General features: G+C 44.6%; 3 protein-coding genes and 2 long non-coding RNA genes across 12 annotated transcripts in view; all 5 read left to right on the top strand.

Moving 5' to 3' along the window:
• The window catches only part of LOC120708212 (protein MON2 homolog), a 34,067-nt gene extending 29,392 nt beyond the window's left edge, over positions 1–4,675 (top strand). For 6 of the 8 annotated variants that reach the window (XM_039993342.1, XM_039993339.1, XM_039993338.1 and 3 more), the window contains 9 exons: positions 740–863; positions 942–1,060; positions 1,347–1,551; positions 1,645–1,816; positions 2,008–2,332; positions 2,464–2,603; positions 2,893–3,014; positions 3,171–3,372; positions 4,212–4,675. In XM_039993342.1, the coding sequence (XP_039849276.1) occupies positions 740–863; positions 942–1,060; positions 1,347–1,551; positions 1,645–1,816; positions 2,008–2,332; positions 2,464–2,603; positions 2,893–3,014; positions 3,171–3,372; positions 4,212–4,290 (1,488 nt within the window). In that variant the 3' untranslated portion in view covers positions 4,291–4,675. Of the gene's footprint in view, positions 1–739; positions 864–941; positions 1,061–1,346; positions 1,552–1,644; positions 1,817–2,007; positions 2,604–2,892; positions 3,015–3,170; positions 3,373–4,211 lie in introns of those variants that run through there. The other 2 variants (XR_005689273.1, XR_005689274.1) reach the window with 2 other exon arrangements.
• Positions 4,676–5,269: 594 nt separating this feature from the next.
• Positions 5,270–7,393, top strand: LOC120708215 (single-stranded DNA-binding protein, mitochondrial-like). Its single transcript, XM_039993346.1, has 7 exons — positions 5,270–5,528; positions 5,676–5,746; positions 5,852–5,994; positions 6,082–6,287; positions 6,404–6,504; positions 6,681–6,740; positions 7,074–7,393. The coding sequence occupies exons 2-7, from the start codon at positions 5,683–5,685 to the stop codon at positions 7,088–7,090; spliced, it is 591 nt and encodes a 196-aa protein (XP_039849280.1). The 5' UTR covers positions 5,270–5,528; positions 5,676–5,682; the 3' UTR covers positions 7,091–7,393.
• Positions 7,394–8,900: 1,507 nt separating this feature from the next.
• On the top strand, positions 8,901–12,924 carry LOC120708214 (signal recognition particle 54 kDa protein 2-like). The gene is made up of 9 exons (XM_039993344.1): positions 8,901–9,301; positions 9,433–9,532; positions 10,498–10,651; positions 10,725–10,875; positions 10,978–11,126; positions 11,612–11,712; positions 11,795–11,952; positions 12,120–12,234; positions 12,322–12,924. The coding sequence occupies exons 1-9, from the start codon at positions 9,071–9,073 to the stop codon at positions 12,651–12,653; spliced, it is 1,491 nt and encodes a 496-aa protein (XP_039849278.1). The 5' UTR covers positions 8,901–9,070; the 3' UTR covers positions 12,654–12,924.
• Positions 12,925–13,797: 873 nt separating this feature from the next.
• LOC120708216 lies at positions 13,798–15,311 on the top strand. Its single transcript, XR_005689275.1, has 3 exons — positions 13,798–14,066; positions 14,158–14,246; positions 15,227–15,311. It is a non-coding gene; the product is annotated as an uncharacterized LOC120708216 (long non-coding RNA).
• A 183-nt stretch (positions 15,312–15,494) lies between these two features.
• LOC120708217 lies at positions 15,495–16,964 on the top strand. The gene is made up of 2 exons (XR_005689276.1): positions 15,495–15,554; positions 16,129–16,964. It is a non-coding gene; the product is annotated as an uncharacterized LOC120708217 (long non-coding RNA).
• Positions 16,965–19,378: the final 2,414 nt, after the last annotated feature.

The following is a 19,378-nucleotide window of genomic DNA, read 5'->3' on the forward strand; positions in this document are numbered from 1 at the left end:
GAACAAACGTCGCCATGGGCTGCCGTTGGGCCATGCCTTCGCGTCGTCGTTCCCTCCGGCTTCACGTCTGGATCTGCCGCCCCTTCTGCGCAATAGGTTCGGCACCCCTGTCCTACCAACGTCGCTGCACTGCTGCTCTAAGCACGCGTGCGCATCTGTGGAGGACCAGTGAGGATGATAGGCTGCTGCGTTGTTGGGGCTGCCGGGCCACCGCACAGCCAGAAGACGTCACCACCGGAGCGCACTCTGCCCCGCTGGGAACATCTGCGACTGCTGGAGGATATCATCTGTTTGGCCTATTCTCCGGTCTCCTCGTCTGCGTGCTCCCGTTGTGACTGCGGGGGATGTTAGAATATATTAGGCAACTCCAAATATGGTTAGTTCCAAGCAATATATTCCATGCATTATACACAAACTTACACAGGTTACCAATGCACTGGCCTATATTTGGTTTTTATACTATCTTAACAATACTCGGTCTTTTCTCCTTCCGGGTCGACAAAACATTCGTTCCGACTGGAGCAAGCAGGTAACTTTGTTAAGCAAGCCTGATTGGAAATGACATGTTTTGCCAACCAGAGGGAGTATTTCGCTGGAAAAGTTTTTGTTATTTACCTGAAAAGTGCTTATTATTAGTGTGGTTGAAATTGAATGCAGTGGACCGGTCATACATTTCAGATATTATTTAGATAATGGAATAATCATAAATGCATGTTTCATGGATATGTTTTTTTTTCAGGGAAATCTGGAATCTTCATATGTCAAATCTATTCTTGATATTTATGAACTTGTTCTTCAAACTTCACCAAATTTTAAGAATGACTCAACTGACAAAGTCAAGCAAGAGGTCCTCCGTGGTCTTGGTAATTTATGACTTCCTGTTGTTATCCTACAAGCATCAGATAATCCAATGAGCTATTAATTATGTTTCAATCCTGCAGGTGATCTTTACGTTCAAGCACAATCTCTGTTTAATGATGAGATGTATCTAAGGCTCATGGCAATTATGCATCTGATGATTAAGGCTACCATGACTCCTACTGATTATGATAGTGAACTGGTATACCTGTGCATGCATTTTTATTAATATATGTGTTTTGCTAAAATACTGTGTCTAACCATATAAGTTTCTTGGAACATGCTTCTTATTCTACAGATCTGATTTTTGTGAAAACTGGGCATAAAAATGTAGCACTAGATAATCCTTAAATATATTTTCTTCTCGTAGACAGTCTTGGAAGCATGTTTCTTTTTTTTATTCTTCTATCCTGATAACTTCCATACTTTCAAATTGGGTTTGGTCCAGTGTCGAATTTTATTGCCTAAATTAGTCTTTTATACTTTAGGGTAGTATCCCTGCTGTACAACGAGGTATATTGGAAATCATTCCTATGCTGCGCCCGACGACTATATTGTCTTCCATGTGGACGCCTCTCCTCCTTGAGCTGTTATGCTATCTTAATGGGCAAGAAGGGCCCCTCCAGAAAAATAGTAAACAAATACATGATCAGAATTCCGGTGTGCCGGTAGACGGTGCAAAGCGTACCCTCGGTAAGGCATGTTACATTATTTTATGTATAGTATTGCACAATCTGGGAAACTATATTTCTTATTGAGTATATGTGTAATTTGCTATGGTTACAGTTGAACGAAGTAGGCTCAATGGCAGTGGTACAAAACCGGATAGTGCAGTGGGCTGTGGTTGGGGTATTCTGTTTGTAGAAAAGCTTGTGCCAATCATTGTCAACCTTTTTCTGGAGGCACCACCAAATGAAAGGTTTAGTGCCTCTCCAGAAGTCATTCATGGTCTTGGGAGGTAATTTCCTTTTAATTGGTATCATAACGCAAAAGTAAGAATACATTCACTTATCAAGAAGCGTATATGCTCATTGTAGAACAGCAGAACTGTTTTATACTTATTTTTTATTTCCATGTCAAAATCATTTAAACAATGTAGATTCTAAAACGAGTGGTTCTGTATGCTGACTCTGAAAGTTTCCTACTTAGGTGCATGAATACAAGGAGAGACAACCCAAGGGGTACCCTTTGGAGAATATCTGCTGAATGCTTCAATCGTGTTGTGACCGATGAGGTGAGGCAGGACAATGCCGATTGCAAAAGTGATGTGAATTCATATAGACTTTCTAGAGCGCGTTTCTGGAAGGAGGTTGCAGATGTGTATGAAACCTTTCTTGTTGGTTCTTGTGGACGCGTGTTGTCATCAGATGTTCCTTCAGCTGACTCTATTACAGCTGATGAGACCCTTGAGATGAGTGTCCTCACTGTATTTGGAGATGATATTCTGAAATTGCAAAAGGATGCTCCAGTTGAGGTTAGCTTGTCAATAAGTATTTGTTTACCTTTTGTGATGCACACGACACATACTCTGATGGCTTCGAACTCACTTTTCTCCTGACCTTGTAAATGCTTAATTGTGACCATCTGACGATCAAATTTTTTCAGGTTTTGCAAAGGCTTGTTAACTGTCTTGATCGCTGTGCCTCACGAACAGGATCCTTGCCTGTTCAAACTGTTGGTCTTTTACCTTTGCACTGCAGCCGATTTTCGCTGAGTTGTTTACAGATGATGTTTTCTTTATGCAGGTAAGCACTGTGCAAGTCTGTGTAAAATAGTGTGTGCATCATGTTTAAAGTAACTTTGCAGTACGACTCATATTTGAAGAAGCATGAATATAACATGCGAGGGATTTGGGGAATAGGGATCTGTCGAAAAAGATACTGGGTGGATGATAGTCTAACATGCATCTTACTTTCCATTTCTCCTTTTTGTGGCACTACCTCTATTTGATGCGGGCATTGCACAATGTTAATTTCTTCTGAAGCTGAACTGTGTCAATTTAGAACTTAATGCAGCTATTTTCTGTGGTTGCAGCTGTATAGCAAAGGCAAGCTCATGTGCTGCAGTATCAGAAGCCAGCAAAGTTTCGATTCCAATTCTTATGAAGCGGTGTGAGGTTATATTGGGACAATTTTTAGCCGATGAAAATGACCTAGGTATGTTCGAAATTCATATTTATGTTTGTGAGCTTGTTTTTTCTTAATAATTCTGATGTCTAATATTCTTTAAAAACTATAATCTACCTTACCATTATGCTTCATTTTATAAGTATAAAAACCCCATTGATCTTGGGGTGCTATTGGCATTTGCAGGAGAACATCCTTTGCCTAATGTGAGGATTGAAGAAACGATTTGTGTTCTTCAAGAGCTTGCTAGACTAATCATAGACATCGATACTGCTAATGTTCTCAACATACCTGCATATCTGAAAGAAGCTTTGGGGAAAAACAAATTGCATCGACGAGCTCATTTATTGTCTTTGCTTCCCACTTTCTCTGAGCTAGTGGTCTCAAGGTAAGAAAAAGGTATCTGGTAAATCTTACAAGCACAGCTGACAGATTATAGACCATGGCAGACATTTTTTTTCTTTTTATGCTGAGTAGGCCATTCATTGTAGCCAGCAACTTGTGCTTTCCCATGCTGGATTAGAAAACTCTGATCATGTGACATGCGGGCCAAAGATTCTAGATTGTTTTTGCCCCCATTTCTGTTTATACTGACTATCAACATTTTAAAGTTTAAAGGGTTTTTTTCCCTCATACGATCCACATGCAAGTATGCAACAGTAACACAAACTCAAAAAAGTTTGGTGTAGATATTGGACATTAGGGACTCAGCATATAAAACTCGAAGTAAGGTATTGGCTAGCTCAAGTCATTTCTAATATTGGAAGTGTAGATAGTTAGCATCCCGTTGCAAATTTCTCACAACTAGTGCATGTCTGTTGAGATACCTACCGAATTTTGAAAGGAAAATGCCCATTCTACTGTGCAAACTTGGATTGAACCATCTGGCACGGCTAACTTGTCAGTTCCATTCTTCAAAACCATACTTCAAGGCTGGTTTTGTTTAGGATATATGTGGAATACTTGTTCCGTCTATTTTTGTCGTTTGAGTGATCTTGCTTACTTTCGGTCTGTAGAGTAGAAAAGCCAAAGGATATTAAACCTTCATTTTTAAGCATCAGATTTGAAGCAATCAAAACTATTGCCGATACCATGTGTGACTTTTGTAAGCTTATAATTGATGTGTATGTGTGAACAATAGCTTAAGAGTTGGCTTAGGGTTTTTATGACCCAACTTTCCTTAGTTGTGTAACTTATTTATTGTTATTGTCCCTGCTGATCAATCAGAGAAGCTAGGGTGCGGGAGCTTGTACAAGTGCTGCTCAGGCTCATTTCCTCGGAGCTTGGACTACAACCTCTGACATAACAACTAAAGGCGAAGATCTGTTTTCTATTTTTTTTTGTTGGATGAGAAATCATATAGTTTTGTCAGTGTTTTTTTCTCTTACAAATTCGATTTTGTATATCCATCATGACAGGCAGCTTAGGTGCTTGTCCCGTGTATCTAGGAGCAGAGTTTGTATATGTAACATTTTGATGGGAAAATATGGTGGCAGTTTCTGTAGTATATAGCCCATTCTTTTGAAGTTTTTGACGTAAGGAATACCCCTTAAGCCAATCATGTAAGTTATGCCACTCCCATGTACCTTTTCACATGAATATAGCTTGGACACCGGAGTTGTCTTGAAGAACAGAACGCGTGCCCACGCGAACAACCTTGCAAGTAATATTAAGCTAAGGAGTTGTTTAAATTTGCATAGGTGTTTCATTGTTCCTGTGTAAGTCATGACGTTTTTATTCAGTTCTGGACTAATTAAAGTGGCGTATGGTGTATATCTTTTTTTATTTATGAAATTTCTCCAGTCCAGACATGTTAAAATAGTTTTTATGCAACTGGACTGGAAGTATCGAAACAATAGTTGCTAGTTTGCTACTCCATGCACCACCAGGCTGACTGATATGTGATAACCAACCAGATTGTTGCACGCTTGCACGACTTGATCTGACTGGGGCTTGGACCAACGGCTGGAAATCACCAGCTGTCTTGGACTCTTGGTGAGGTATTCGAACGGATGCTCAAAGATCTCTTGGCGACATTTCAAAAAAAAAAAAGATCTCTTGGCGAAGCAACGCGACAGTATGAAAAGTAAAAGTGACTCAGATCGGCCTTGGTCCCTCTTGCTCTCCCGCTTGTCTAGTATAGATCGAGCTGCATAAGTCTTTTTTTTAGGGGAAATATTTTATTTAGATGAATGCAAATTCCTTCTTTTTTTGAGTAAAATGCAAATTTCCTTCTGAAAATAGTGAGAAGAATTTGGGCTTATAGACCGTTCACCGTTCAGGGCCCAGCCCAAGACCCGCACTGGCCTCGAAGCACTCTGCTCTGCTGAGTACTGACTACTGAGATCGCGACGCCGTCGTCCTCCACTCGACCACTCCTTCCTCGCCCGCGCCGTCAAATCCCGCCTCCAGCCTTCGAAGTGCGCCAGACAACGAGACCACTAACCCCGCTTCGTGGTTGTCCTGCTGCTCGTCCTCTATTCTCCGGTACTGGATTGCCGTGGGGTTTTGATTCATCGGAGTTTAGATTGATTTCTACTTCTGGTAAGGAACCCTAACTTGCTTGGGTGTCTCTTTTGAAGAATGAGTTTAATCCTGATTTCATTTCTCGCGGTAAGTTTGTAGGAATTTTTTGTATGACCGGTTGAATCTTCACCTTTGGCTGATTGTCGATTGTATCCATGTGTGCAGACTAACCATGGGCACAAGACTTATGAAGGGCTTGAGCCTGAAGAGACTCTTAACACCGCGGAGCTCAGCTGGTGGGTAGTATTTTCCTTTCTCGTCGCAGAAGAGGGTCGCGATGTAAATTTACATACTGCGAATTTTTTCGACATAAAGTGCATAATGTTGTTTCTTTTCTATAGATATTTGCTGTAAATCTCGAGCATTCAGCTCCACTGTATATTTTTCTGATCTCGATGAGAAGGATGACATGGGTGGCAAAAGTGGTGATGAATTTAAAGGTCCTAGGAAAAATAAGGAACATCAATTCCGTGGTGTATACCGGGTAACTGATACATGCTACGAGAACAGTTATTCATACTTAGTTTACACTGGGGGAATCTGACTCGTTTACATAACTCATTCTTGCCAGGCAATTATTTGTGGCAAAGTTGGACGAGTGCCCGTGCAGAAAATATTAAGTAACGGGCACACGGTAACTGTATTCACTGTTGGGACAGGTGGTATGTTTGACCAGAGAATAGTAGACGATAACTTGCCAATGCCAGCACAGTGGCATCGGATAGCTGTCCATAATGAGGAGCTTGGTGCATATGCTGTTCAGAAGTTGGTCAAGAAGTATGTGATCTAAATAATAGAGTTTTTATTTTCTTCTCAATGATATGATATCAGAACTTCAGTTTAGGGTGTCATTTTTTCTGGTGTGAAGCTGTTATAACCATGTGTTATTTCAGTGCTGCAGTCTATGTTGAGGGTGATATCGAGACTAGAGTCTACAATGACAGAATCAATGATCAAGTGAAAAATATACCAGAGATCTGTTTGCGACGTGATGGTATGTTAATTTCCATTCGAGTCTCAGCTATATCCTCTTTTCCCTCTAACATCATTCTATAGCAAAATGGCTTAACTCATATGGGGTTAATTCATCCCTGGCTGGCTATATTGTTTACTGTAAACGAATTTTTCTTGCTAATTATGTTTTGTTCATTTGTATTGTATTCTGTGCAGGCAAAATACGCTTGCTTCAATCAGGGGAAAGTGATGTCAGCAAATCATTAGATGAATTAAGTAAGTCCGGTTTGCATCTAAAAAGTTTTATGTTTCTTATGGACATGTATAGAACGTATAGATTATTATTAGTTCTTATGTACGATTAGTAACTAGGCAACATTTTAGTTGTAGAAATGTTTATCTGTGTTCCTTTTGCTTATAGACTAGCAAGCTCGCTCCATGTTTATCAGACAGTAATTCAGCACCCACTGGGTACTGTGATTTCTCATGAATTGGAAAATGGAAGACTAATTCCCAGATATTTTTTGTTCACTAAGATACAGATTCATGTTTAGAATGTCTTCCTCACAATTCATGAAACATCATCACAACAACCTTTTGGTGTGGCAGGGGAAGGACTATTCTAGTTGCAACACGAAGGACAGACGGCTAAGACAAGGAAGTTGGACGAGCGTTAGATTTGCTCCTTGAGCCGCAGGTTGATGGGAATGCTCTTACTATGTGTGGCAGCATTATGCCATTATATGTCGGAGTGATGCTCTTCGTGTCCTTGTAGATGCTAAAAGTCTGTTCTCTTTCAATTTCGTTTTTTTTTTCTGGGGTGATCTTATGGATGTTTTTAATAAATTCATGTTGTCGTCTGAGATAAGAGTGAATGACATTTCAACCATTACTTTATAAATTTGCTGTCGTCTCTCATTTTACCTCGAGCTTAACGGCCTCTCTATACAGACATGGATTTGCTTATCTGGAGAAACCCTCGCCATTATTTGGCAAACCGAACTGCGCAATGTTAAACTCGTGCGATTCCTAAATCCTAAACCAATGCTTTATGACGGACGCACGAGAAACTTCATCGCCATAGCAGAGCACTAGTTTTCAACTTTTCATCATGGGACTGCTAAAATCGAATGGTTCATGTCCTGTATGACCCTTGAGGCCTTGACACGAGATTACCTCTAGACACGAAATGTGCTGCGAGTTTTCTTCTCAGATTTAGGAACCGACTCTGCTCGGGGGCTGTGCTAACGCCACAGACCAGCGTGTGCTGGGCCAAGGCAATAGCCTCAGGTTTGGGGGCTGTTTGGGGAGTCTATTTATCGCTCTTCATCCAATTGGAGAGAAGTGTGTCCGCCTTCCACCGCCGTCTCTGGCTCTGGCGCCTCCGCACCGCCTGTGCTAATCAAGCTTCTCCATCATCTCGTCTAGCCACCACCGCCGTCTTCACCTCACCCCCGCCAGCAGCCACCCCCACCGGGGGTCCTACCCCAACCGGTCAATGGCGCTCCCGTGCCGCCTCACCCTCCGCCGGTTGAACTACCATCACCACCAGGGCTGCCGCCGCCACCGACCCCTCCTCTAAGTCTGGTGGCCATGGAGCCGCCCCACCCTAGCAACCCTGGGACCTTAAGGTCCACCGCCACCCTCCACCACCTCGGTTACTGGCGACTTCGCTGACGGTTGCTCCCCCCACCAACCACACAAGCGATGAAAAAGATTTCCCGGTTGTTTGGGGTCGTAGATGCAAGGGGTTGTTTGGGTCCTACGTGTGACTGCAAGTAGTACCATTACAGAAGGTCCACCTGCAGCTCGCCACCGCCGTCTCCTTCGTCTCCCGCAGCTACTGCTCTCGAATCCAGCACCATCCACGTGTATGCTAATTCGGCGGTATCTTGCACTCCCCTCTTCTCCCTAGCATGTCAATTATCTCCCAACCGTTGGCGACCAGCGAGTACATGCCGTCCCTCGACCACCTCCACCGCCTAGCATCTCTACCACTGTCTCCCTTCCTTTTTTAGACTTGACTGCTATGACGGTTTATACATAATAGTGACACCAATATTTTACATGATAGTAATCTAGTAAAATTACTTAAACAAAAAAAATTTAAAGCAACGCCGTTAACAAAGAAAAGATATATAATTTTATCACTCTGCACATATTCAATGCTCCAAACAATCTGGTTAAAAATCATAACGTCAGGATCTTGATCCAATCGACAGACCCAAACCATCACATGATTCGCAGTTCTGCATTTCATCCATTGACGCCTTAGCTAAGCACTGTTTAACAATTTTAAAAAAATCACTGTTTAGCATGTCCGAATTTTATACCAACAAATCATAAATTCGTAACTCACCGACGCAGGAAAAGTCTCACCGTGAGCGCGAGGCGGCGTGAACGCATCTCACTTTTGTCCTCTCCGCGTTCCGAGTTCCGACCCCCGCGGCCGTCCCCTCCACGTCACCATAACATCTTCTTCCCCATCCCCTTCTCACGCGAGAGAGGCGCCCCCCGATCGGAACCCTAGTCGTCTATTCCCCCACCGGCGGAAGTCACCACCACCGGCAAGGGAAGCGGAATCGGAGCACCCCCAGTCAGGCAAGATGGTGCTCGCGCAGCTGGGCGGGAGCATCTCCCGCGCCCTGGCGCAGATGAGCAACGCCACGGTGATCGACGAGAAGGTGCTCAACGACTGCCTCAACGAGATCTCGCGCGCGCTCCTCCAGGCCGACGTCCAGTTCAAGATGGTCCGCGACATGCAGACCAACATCAAGCGCATCGTCAACCTCGAGGCGCTCGCCGCCGGCACCAACAAGCGCCGCATCATGCAGCAGGTAGGGGCGTAGTGCCCCGTCGTCTCACCTGCCCAATTCGTCGAGAGCTTCGAGGGATTTCAGTGTGATTTGGGAGGGGACCTGTGCATCTCGTTGATTGCGTCAATTGATCTGTGTTGCTGCTGCTGTAGGCCGTCTTCACGGAGCTCTGCAACATGTTGGATCCCGGGAAGCCTTCCTTCACACCCAAAAAGGGAAAGCCAAGCGTTGTCATGTTCGTTGGTCTGCAAGGTTGGCCCCCCTGTTGCTGCTCTATGCCTCATGCTGACACCTGCACATTTGCCCAAGTGAAGTCTGACTGATCGTTTCCTTTTTCTCAAGAGCTCCTGAACTATCAAAACTTGATCTATTGCAATCTAGTCTAATTGGAATGTTATGCCCTTTTCTCATTCTTTTTTAAAAAAATTAAAAGGCCATTGCCTGGCCCATTATTAATTTATAAGTGAAGCTTTCGAACCATTTTACAGCGCATAATGATGTTCACAGTGGCCTTGGCCACTGGCTCACCGCCAGCAATCCAACTTATAAATTGAAGGCAGTTAAGCTCTTGTATCAGGAAGTAACAAATTGATAAACTGAAAGCACAATTACATTGTTAGCTCTATCAGATTTGCTCATTCTCATATGGGGTTTATACTTGTCATTATCAAGGTCGTTAATACCTTAAAAGTTTGTTAAAGTCCAGTGCCAAAAGCCCTAGCAAGTGCGCACTTTCCTATCTAATTAATTATTGATCTTGTTACCTTTATGGAAAAACATATAAGTTTTCCTAGAAATCAAGGACTAATCAGTTAAGTTATAAAAGCTTTGTTGGATGTTCTGCTTTCTAGAATATAGCAAAGGTAATCGTTCGATACCAGGAGTTCTGTATACCTCTTGTTAATATCGAGTTGTTTTGGTCATTTCCTTGAAGACACACATCTTGAAGTCCAAGCTGTTAGCTGAATTTATGGGCTGTTTAAAATCTGAAATCAAGAAGATGGATGCTTTGATATGAGGCTCAGTGCTATAGCATCAAGTTTCTTCGTCTGGCTGAACTTGGCTGCAAAGCAAGACATACCTTTATTTTAGTAGGCCTTCCTATGGCATATGCAAAGATGGGACAAATCCTAAATTTAATCAAGATAGAATCAATATGTGTTGTTCTCCTTTCACACTCATCGTTCTTGTCACAAGATGATGTCATTTTCGTGCAGGTTCTGGTAAAACTACCACTTGTACAAAATATGCATACTGTCATCAGAGGAAAGGATTCAAACCAGCACTGGTTTGTGCTGATACATTTAGGGCTGGTGCTTTTGATCAGCTAAAACAAAATGCAACGAAGGCCAAGATCCCCTTTTATGGAAGGTGCTGTAGCTCTCATGTTCGGTTATTTGTTAATCTCATTATTATCTCTTTTCTTCTAACACTCTCTTTGCAGCTACATGGAGTCTGATCCAGTGAAAATTGCTGTTGAGGGTGTGGAGAGGTTCAAGAAAGAAAATTGCGATCTCATAATTGTAGATACAAGTGGAAGGCACAAACAAGAAGCTGCACTTTTTGAGGAAATGCGGCAAGTTTCAGAAGCAACTGTATGTGCACTCGAAATTTTCAATTACATTCTAGCTTTCAGGCTTCAGTAATTCTGTGAAACCTAGCAAAACTTCACCCCCGTTCTTGTTTTTTTCCTGCAGAAACCAGACTTGGTAATATTTGTGATGGACAGCAGTATTGGTCAGGCTGCATTTGATCAGGCACAGGCATTTAAACAAAGTGCTTCTGTTGGTGCTGTGATTATTACGAAAATGGATGGTCATGCGAAAGGAGGTGGCGCTCTTAGCGCGTTAGTATTCTCTTCCTTTTGTTGCAATATGGTCTTGATGCTATTATCTTTTGTGGCTTTGAAGATCTATTTCCAGAAAAAGAAAACTGAAGTAGATGCTCTCAATTGGAATTTTTCTTATAGTCGGTGCATTTTGCTCACATAATTCCACACTTACATTCTAGAGAAGTGATGTGATGAGTACTAAACCATGAAAGGTCAGTTGGATGAAGATTTTAGGTGGTACTATGAGATAGCATTACTCTTAAAAAAACTACATCGCATCACATTTTGCTTAGGATAAATGCAGTTTGAGCCTAGAGTTACTGTACTCAGAACACTATCTTTTGTGATGCCTTAATTTGTTCTGTTTCCGTAACTAGGTTTTTGCCTAATGCACATGTGTGCATTTAGAATACCTTCACTGAAAAGAAACTGTACATCAGATTCAACATTTCAAAACATATGTGGAACTTAACATGTCTTGCATCCTTGTTTATTTTCAGGGTTGCAGCAACAAAAAGTCCTGTTATATTTATTGGAACTGGAGAACACATTGATGAGTTTGAAGTTTTTGATGTGAAGCCATTTGTTAGTCGCCTGTTAGGTCAGTCAAAATATAAGGCATTTTGTTTTATGACTTTATCTGTGTGTTACATTCTGTTAAGCTTTCTTTGTGTAATTCACAGGTATGGGAGACTGGTCAGGCTTTATGGACAAGATTCATGAAGTAGTGCCTACCGATCAACAACCTGAACTTCTGCAGAAACTGTCTGAAGGAAGCTTTACTCTCAGGCTTATGTATGAGCAGTTCCAGAACATTTTGAAAATGGGTCCTATTGGCCAGGTTAGCTGTTTGTAATCCTTAAATTGCTTTTTCATCTTGTTAAAACCAATACAGTAGTAACCTTTTGAAAATGTTTTTTTTAGAATGGCAGTAATAGAGGATTTATTCCTTGCATCATTATCAAGGCTCATCTCTCAAATACAATTTTGAATTTGGATTATTTTCAGGTCTTCTCTATGTTGCCTGGATTCAGTGCTGAATTGATGCCAAAAGGGCATGAGAAGGAAAGCCAGGCCAAGATTAAGCGGTACATGACGATGATGGATTCCATGACCGATGCAGGTAAGCCGCAGTGACAAATTTCCTCCTTACACAAATTACTGGATTAATTTTGCAAATGTTGTGTTCATGTAAACTTTTTCTTCTCAGAGCTTGACAGCACCAACCCGAAGCTAATGACTGAGTCACGGATTATTCGGATTGCCCGGGGGTCTGGCCGGCCTGTCAGAGATGTCATGGACATGCTGGAAGAGTACAAGCGGCTTGCTAAAATCTGGGGCAAGATGAAGGGGCTCAAGATCCCAAAGAAAGGAGAGATGAGTGCACTGTCCCGCAACATGAATGTCCAGCACATGAGCAAGGTCCTCCCGCCGCAGATGCTGAAGCAGATTGGTGGCATGGGTGGACTGCAGTCACTGATGAAACAGATGGGATCAAAGGAGATGAGTGGAATGTTTGGAGGCATGGGTGGTGACCGGTAATTTCACAGACAAGGATCAGCAGAAGTCTTGTTTTGGGTGGATCAACAGGATGCTAAATTGAGACCTTTGAGTTGAGGTCGTCGTCAGAGTTATCCTAGAGGATTCGGCGTGCAGTCTTGTTAAAAATGTTTGATTCACACCCAGGATCACTGTAGCTCCCTCCTTACACCTGATAATTTAATTTATGTACCGGCAGATGGAAATGGTATATTTCGACAGAATGAAGATAGTTGTGTAGTTTGCAACACCATGCATTACTCATTTTTCCTTATGTTCTATTTCGCGCTGCTATGTTGGTTAAGCATGTGAATCCGGAAGGATCGAGCTTGGTAAAATTGTAGTCCGGGTGAAAGATCAACGACCGAACAAACTGCAAACAGCGTTTGTCCAAACACTTTTGGCACGCCCATTTGAACATTGCACGTCAGCGATGAGCGATCATACTACGTACAACTTGACATTCCAGATTTGATTTTATTGGCATTCCAAGATTACATTTTTATCGCATACGGCGTACTTTCGTTCAATTTCGCTGCTGTCCGACCAAAGCGAGTTGGAGGCGCACAATGATTCATCGCCTCTCCATTGTCCGCGGACGGCTCAGTTGTTGTGCCGTGGTCCGCTGCAGTAGCCCTCTCGCGCGGTCTTGCTTGATGGGCGCATGCGGGCAGCGGATGTCACGACCCAAACTTTACAATCATGCTTAACATTTAAACCACGCCATTATGGGCGTCATTAAGGCATAATCAAACATCATGAGCATGTGTTTGGCATGAGATAGTTAATTTTTGGGCCATGCTTGAGTGTTTGTTCGTGAAGGAAGTTTAACTTTTATTTTTTAGGAGAAAGTTTAACTTTTGTTATGCAAATATGCTCCCAGAAATTTTATTATTCAGATATTATACAACTGTTTTGTGACAGCAAACCCGAGCCATAAAATTCTTCGAAAGTTTAAGCAATCTGTAATACTTTTAAGTGCTTTTTGTTGCGTTGTGATCTTGGTGAATTTAATTTTCAAAAAAAATCTTGCTGAATTTATTTTACTCCACTTTAAATTATGGTGATTTTTGAACCGCAGGAAGTCACTGTTTTTCAAATTTGAAGTTCAACCGGTGCATTTTCCTCCCCCCCCCCCCTTCTCCCTGGGGCCACCTGTCAGCCCCTACCCCCGTCTCCTCCGCGCCTCCTCGCGCGCCCGTTGGCCCGCTGGGGCGGCGGCGCCAAGCCGGCGGCCGCTGGCTTGGCCAGCGTGGCCCCGGGCAGGCGAGCCGCAGCCGCCGCGCCGGCCGCTCGCCTCCTCCTCCCTTTAAATGCCAACCCGGCCCCTTTGCCTCCAAACCCTAGCCGCCGCCACCACCATTGCCGCCGCCACCTCCTTTCTTCCCCAACTCCGGCCACGATTCGTCGTCTCCGGTAAGCGATTCTTCGATTTCTCGCTACCGTAGCTTCTTCACCCTCCCCGAGACCGAATCCGGTCCTTACAACCTCCTTTCCCCTCCTCCAGCAGGCCTCTCCGCGAGCTTCTCCGCACACCCCCGCGTTCCTCCGCCAGGCTGCCCCATCCACCGCCGTTCCCCGCCGTCCGAGCTGCCGGTGAGGCCGCCGCCTCCCCCTCTTCCCCGTGCGCGCGCTCGGCCTGCCCCTGTTGCCCCCTTCGGCCGCCTCCCGCGCCGTGGGCGCGCTCTGGCGCCGGGTCAAGGCAAGTGGCCGGCCTTGACCCGGTCTAGGGCCCCTCCTGGCCCTGGGCCGCACCCGCCGGTGGGGCTCGGGGTTGGGTTGCTCTAGCAGTTTGGGTCATTGGGTATGTTGAGTGTAGTCGTGTAGATTTAAAATATAGTAAAATTTGTATAATATTTTTTGGATTCCAGTGATTTAGATCTAATTTTGGAAAAATTGGCATGTTTCTGTTATGATAATTTAGTTACAATTTATTGTTGTAAAAGTAATTTAAATGTTTGGTTAGTTACTTAGTTATCTGCTCCTCTAAAAAGATCAAACTAAATTTTGATAGGTTTGTGTTGTATATATCTTTCTGGTGGTGAAATTTTTTTGGATGGAACCTAACTGCTTGGCATGGTTTTAGTTTGATTTCATTTCATGCTTGCTGTTTGAAAGATTGTTTATTGTATAACTATTTGCTGAAAAATGATAAATAATAAAACCACTTCTGTTAGCTTTATGATTATGTGTAGTTATTGTAGTAATTTTATGAATATTATTTGAATTTAGTTACATATTTTTTCTAATTTAACTTGTTTTTAGTAGTTGAAATTTATAATGCTCATATATATAATTCTATAAAAATACTTTTGCTGCAAATACAAATAGCATGAGTTTGTTTTGATGTCCACTCCATGCTCAATTTATTTTATGATTTGTGCTTGCTGTATAAAATTTAGTTGATAATTCTTGCTTTAGCCCTTTCTTGCTTACATGTATAAAAGTGCTTGATTGTTATTGTTATGATTACATATGTGTATTATTGCATGCTGTGCTATTCATTCTTTATGTCTTATCACTCATGCACCAACCATGACATCATGCTAATACATACACTCATTCATGCATTATAGTGGCGGAAACACCAGAGAGTGAGCGCGTTGAGGCCGAGCCTAGTGTTGAGTTTGTTGTCGAGACGAAAGAAAAATCAAGGCAAGCAGCTAAGCATGATTTTTTTACCCATTTAATTTGCTTTAATTTAGTTATCCCACTTGGGTATTTATGTTTATGTATTATATATATGTATTAGGGCGGGTCTGGTGCAGCGGTAGAGCCTACCGTCTGTAACCGGAAGATCCCGGGTTCGAGCCTCAGCCTCTGCACATTTGTGTGGGTAAGGCTTGGAGCTTAAAAACAACCCTTCCCCAGACCCCGCACAGTGCGGGAAGCCTACGGCACTGGGTACGCTTTTTTTTATTATATATATGTATTGCATTGTTTTACCTATTTTCATGCATTTTTCCCTTCATTTAAATTATTATTCCTAATCCTTATCATGTGTAGCTAGTTAACTAAATAACTTGACTAGTTGTTTAGCCATGCTTAGAGTTAGATTATAACATGAAAGAAAAGGAAAGTATGGATTGGAATCGCCACACTTACTCGATTATCCTTGATTTCACTTGTTAGTTCATAAAGCTCATGCTTATGCAATAATTATTTAAACATAAAGCCCGACCCTGTTGAGCCCTCTTGATAATCGTTATTTATTTGATTGTATGAATCTTGTGAGTATTTTTATACTCATGTTGCGTTCCAACCTAAGTGGCATCAGAGCTGAGGTTCCATGAAGTGAACCTAAAACATGCTTAGTCGGATGAGAGTAAAAATTAATTTTTTGTACTAATATTTATTTATTTAAAATTCGAACATAAGGTTAATTGCTACCCTTCTTCCTTTGTCTTGGAGCTATTTTCTTTCTATTGCTTCACTTGTTAATTCAAATGTGTTTAACCCCTCTTGTCTTTATGAATAGATGGCCCATACCTTGATCATGGCGAACCGCACCCTGGATACGATCGGCTTTCCCGCACTCCTCAATGAGATGTTGAGAAGGGCACGCTACCCTTTCCAGCCCGAGTATGCGGTCTATGCTCGTGGCTATGGCATAGGCATGGTCGACTACGTGGCTACCCTCCACATTGAAGCTAAGATGGTGGTTGGATCGGAGGCCTACGACTTATAAGCAAAAGGAACATCGCCCGCCTTCGTTACGAACATAGGGAGCTTCAGGAGGATCCTTTCACCTACCTGCTGTTGAGAGGACCTGAGGAGCCATTTGCATATTGTATCTCACCACCGGTTGGGCCTTTCACCATAGAGCGGTGCATGGCGGAGACCATCTCCGCTTATGACTTGGTGCACCGGAGCTTGCTTTGGGAGTTGGATGAGACAAGAAGACGTCTCTACAATCTTCAAGTACAAGCCGAGACCATAAGAGCAAAGGTGGCAATTTCTAAGTTCTAACCTAAATTGCAGGTGAGTCGAAAGTTATTTTGGTCACTTCTATCATGGCGAGGAGAGGAGTAGGTCTTTGTGATCACAATGGTGCTGCTCAAGATGTCATTGCTTTTGCGCTTTTATCATTTTATCTGCTGTGTGGTGTCTTTTGTGAGAGCATGACAAACACTAAGTTTTAATTTTCATGTCTCATTTATATCATTCATGAGCTCAAGGCTTGTATTTGAAGGCTGAATCCTTTAAATTTCGGATTTGAACCTCCTATATCATGAATTTGTAATATTTATGTTGAACTCATGTAATGACTAAAATTGCTTTTTATGATGCTTTGGTGATATATTTATTTATAAACGGTATGTGTATGCTTAATCTTGGGCATGTTGTGGAGCACGCACCGGGACTACCAGTTTGATGTTTTTTAAGTGAATGATGTGTCGGTTGTTGATATCGATATGGATTAGCACGTGGCACTCTCCAGAGGTTTGGTTACTGCATGTCCAGGCGGCAGGCACTGCAGTTCTCGCCGTGCGACCTGCGACGTCTGCTTCTTCAACCTGCGTCCACGTCCCGGCCGTGTCACGCTCCTGGCTGCGCCTGCGCGCGCGGCGAGGAATCTCAGAGGAAGAGCAGGAACGGGGGCTAGCGAGGGTCCCCAGGGGGAGCCGACCGTCGACGGCTCGTCAGAGCAATGTCAGCGCCCCGTTTCCGCGACATGCCGTCCCGCCGCGCCCGGCCAGCAGTCTCGGTCGGTCCCCTTCGCCTGCAGTGCTCCGGGACGGCCACCATACCAGCGGTCGGTAAGATGCAAGACGGCGAGGCTCCCTGGTGCCTACGATGAACCAGGGACGGCTTGAGTTGAGCGCGCCGAGGCCGGGCAGGATGCCAAGGGTGGACGGTATGCCAAATACCGTCCACTCCTGGGTGCCTACGGGCCGTCCGATCCGACCTGCGCGGTACAGATTGAAAGTATCTCAAGAGCGTCTCCACGCTGCCAGGCGCGCGCGGCGCGGCAGCCGGTGGCCGAGGTGGTCCGTGGCCTAGAGAAGCAGCGACAACGGGACGACGGTGGCCAGCGGTGGCATGAGCGCGAGCGGACGTATTCGTGGAAGTGCTGCATCCGCTTGGGCTTCCGGCGAGGATCGTCCTGCTGCCGCGCGCACTGGATGCACCGCCAGGACTACTGGTGGTGGTCGGAGGTGGCTCGCGCTGGAATGGCACGGCACCAGCGAAGAGCATGCCTGGAACGCATCGTGGCGGCGGTGCTCCTGCGAGGCAGGGCATGTTTCATTGGAGCAGGCGTCTGGTCGTCCCTATGAACCTGTTCGCTAACTGTAATCCTATCCTTCACCCACGAGCCATGACATCGACCACGCGGTCACCACGCCGCCGGCGTCACGGACAGCTCGACACCCTCTGGAAGACAGCGCCGGCCATCAGGCTTAAGCTGCGCGCTTAGTGAGGGCTGAGGCAACACGCGTGCTCCGCGGCGCGCCGGAAAACGGAAATCTGTTTCAGTTAACGGAGGTGCGCCAGAGACTTGAAGAGCGGAGGACTCTATGGTTAAAGCGAGTGGTCAGAGATTCAGCATCCAGGAGATGGTAGCGCGGGGATGGTCGGATCGTGGCGGTTCTCCAGCGAACCGGGGCGTGATGAGCCGGGACCGCCGCTAGAGCAGCTATGACCGTCAGTAGGGGTGCAACCGTGCGAGGGATACAAGCGCCACTGCTCTATGGAGACACCGCCGCCCCTATCTCCTCACTGACCGCGGCAAGGCAAGCGATGGCAGCGGCGGCGCTGCGGCTGTGGTAGGTTTTGCAGCAACAGGCTACGATTCGTTGATGATCTGTTATCTTTGCAGCTGCACAATGCCGAATGCACAATGCAGCAGCTCTCAACATCTGCTAGTTCTTCTTCGGAACTACTCGCAGCAGCTAGATGGTAGCTGCAATGCGCTTCTTAATCTGCACTCGGCAGCACTGCATGTAAACACACAGCATGTGTTCCTGAGTTAAGCTAGCGATGAGAGTGCAACAAGGAGGAAACACATCAGTCAGAACAGTCGGATAACACGGTTGCCACGTCCTGTCGTCTCATGGAGCCACAGTCCACGGGCATGGCACAGAGTGCCTGTACGGTCGGCACTAAGCTGCTTCTTTTTCAAAAGCTTGCACGAGCGCAAGAAAATGACATGTCGAAGAACAGAGCACGCAGACAAATATGAACTTTCTGAACCTGCGCCTGTTCCCAAAGGTCGTCATGATCTGCCAAGATGTGATGGCGACTGTGCTTGGCTCTACGGCGACGTGGTGGCAATGACACTGGTTTTTGTTGATCCCTCTAGTCGGTCACACACAGTCTGGTGGACCGGTGGCACGAATCAGGATTCAAGTGGGTTGATTTTGGAAAGCGTCTGTGTAGTGGGTTGATCCAAACATTAAACATCGGGTTACTCAAAACCCATTGGTTATCTAAAATTTTGCGTATCCCGCTTTCCATTCCTCTGTTTTCTGTCTCGCGCGTCGCCCTCTCCCTCCCCTGCTCCAGCTAGCGGCAACGGCAGCGAAAAAGCTCGACCAATCAACAATGGTCGAGGTTCTTGAGCGCCCAGCCGTCGATGCCTTCCGTGGCCACCGCTAGGAAATTCGCGATCGTTGTCGTGCTCGGCTGCACCTAGATCCTCGCCCCGATCCTGCTCGGCGTCATTCTTGTCTACCTCCATGTGAACCCGACGCCTTCCTTGACCCCCGGGCACCAAACGCCTCGCT

This window comes from Panicum virgatum, chromosome 5K (assembly GCF_016808335.1).
Source record: "Panicum virgatum strain AP13 chromosome 5K, P.virgatum_v5, whole genome shotgun sequence".
NCBI lineage: Eukaryota > Viridiplantae > Streptophyta > Magnoliopsida > Poales > Poaceae > Panicum > Panicum virgatum.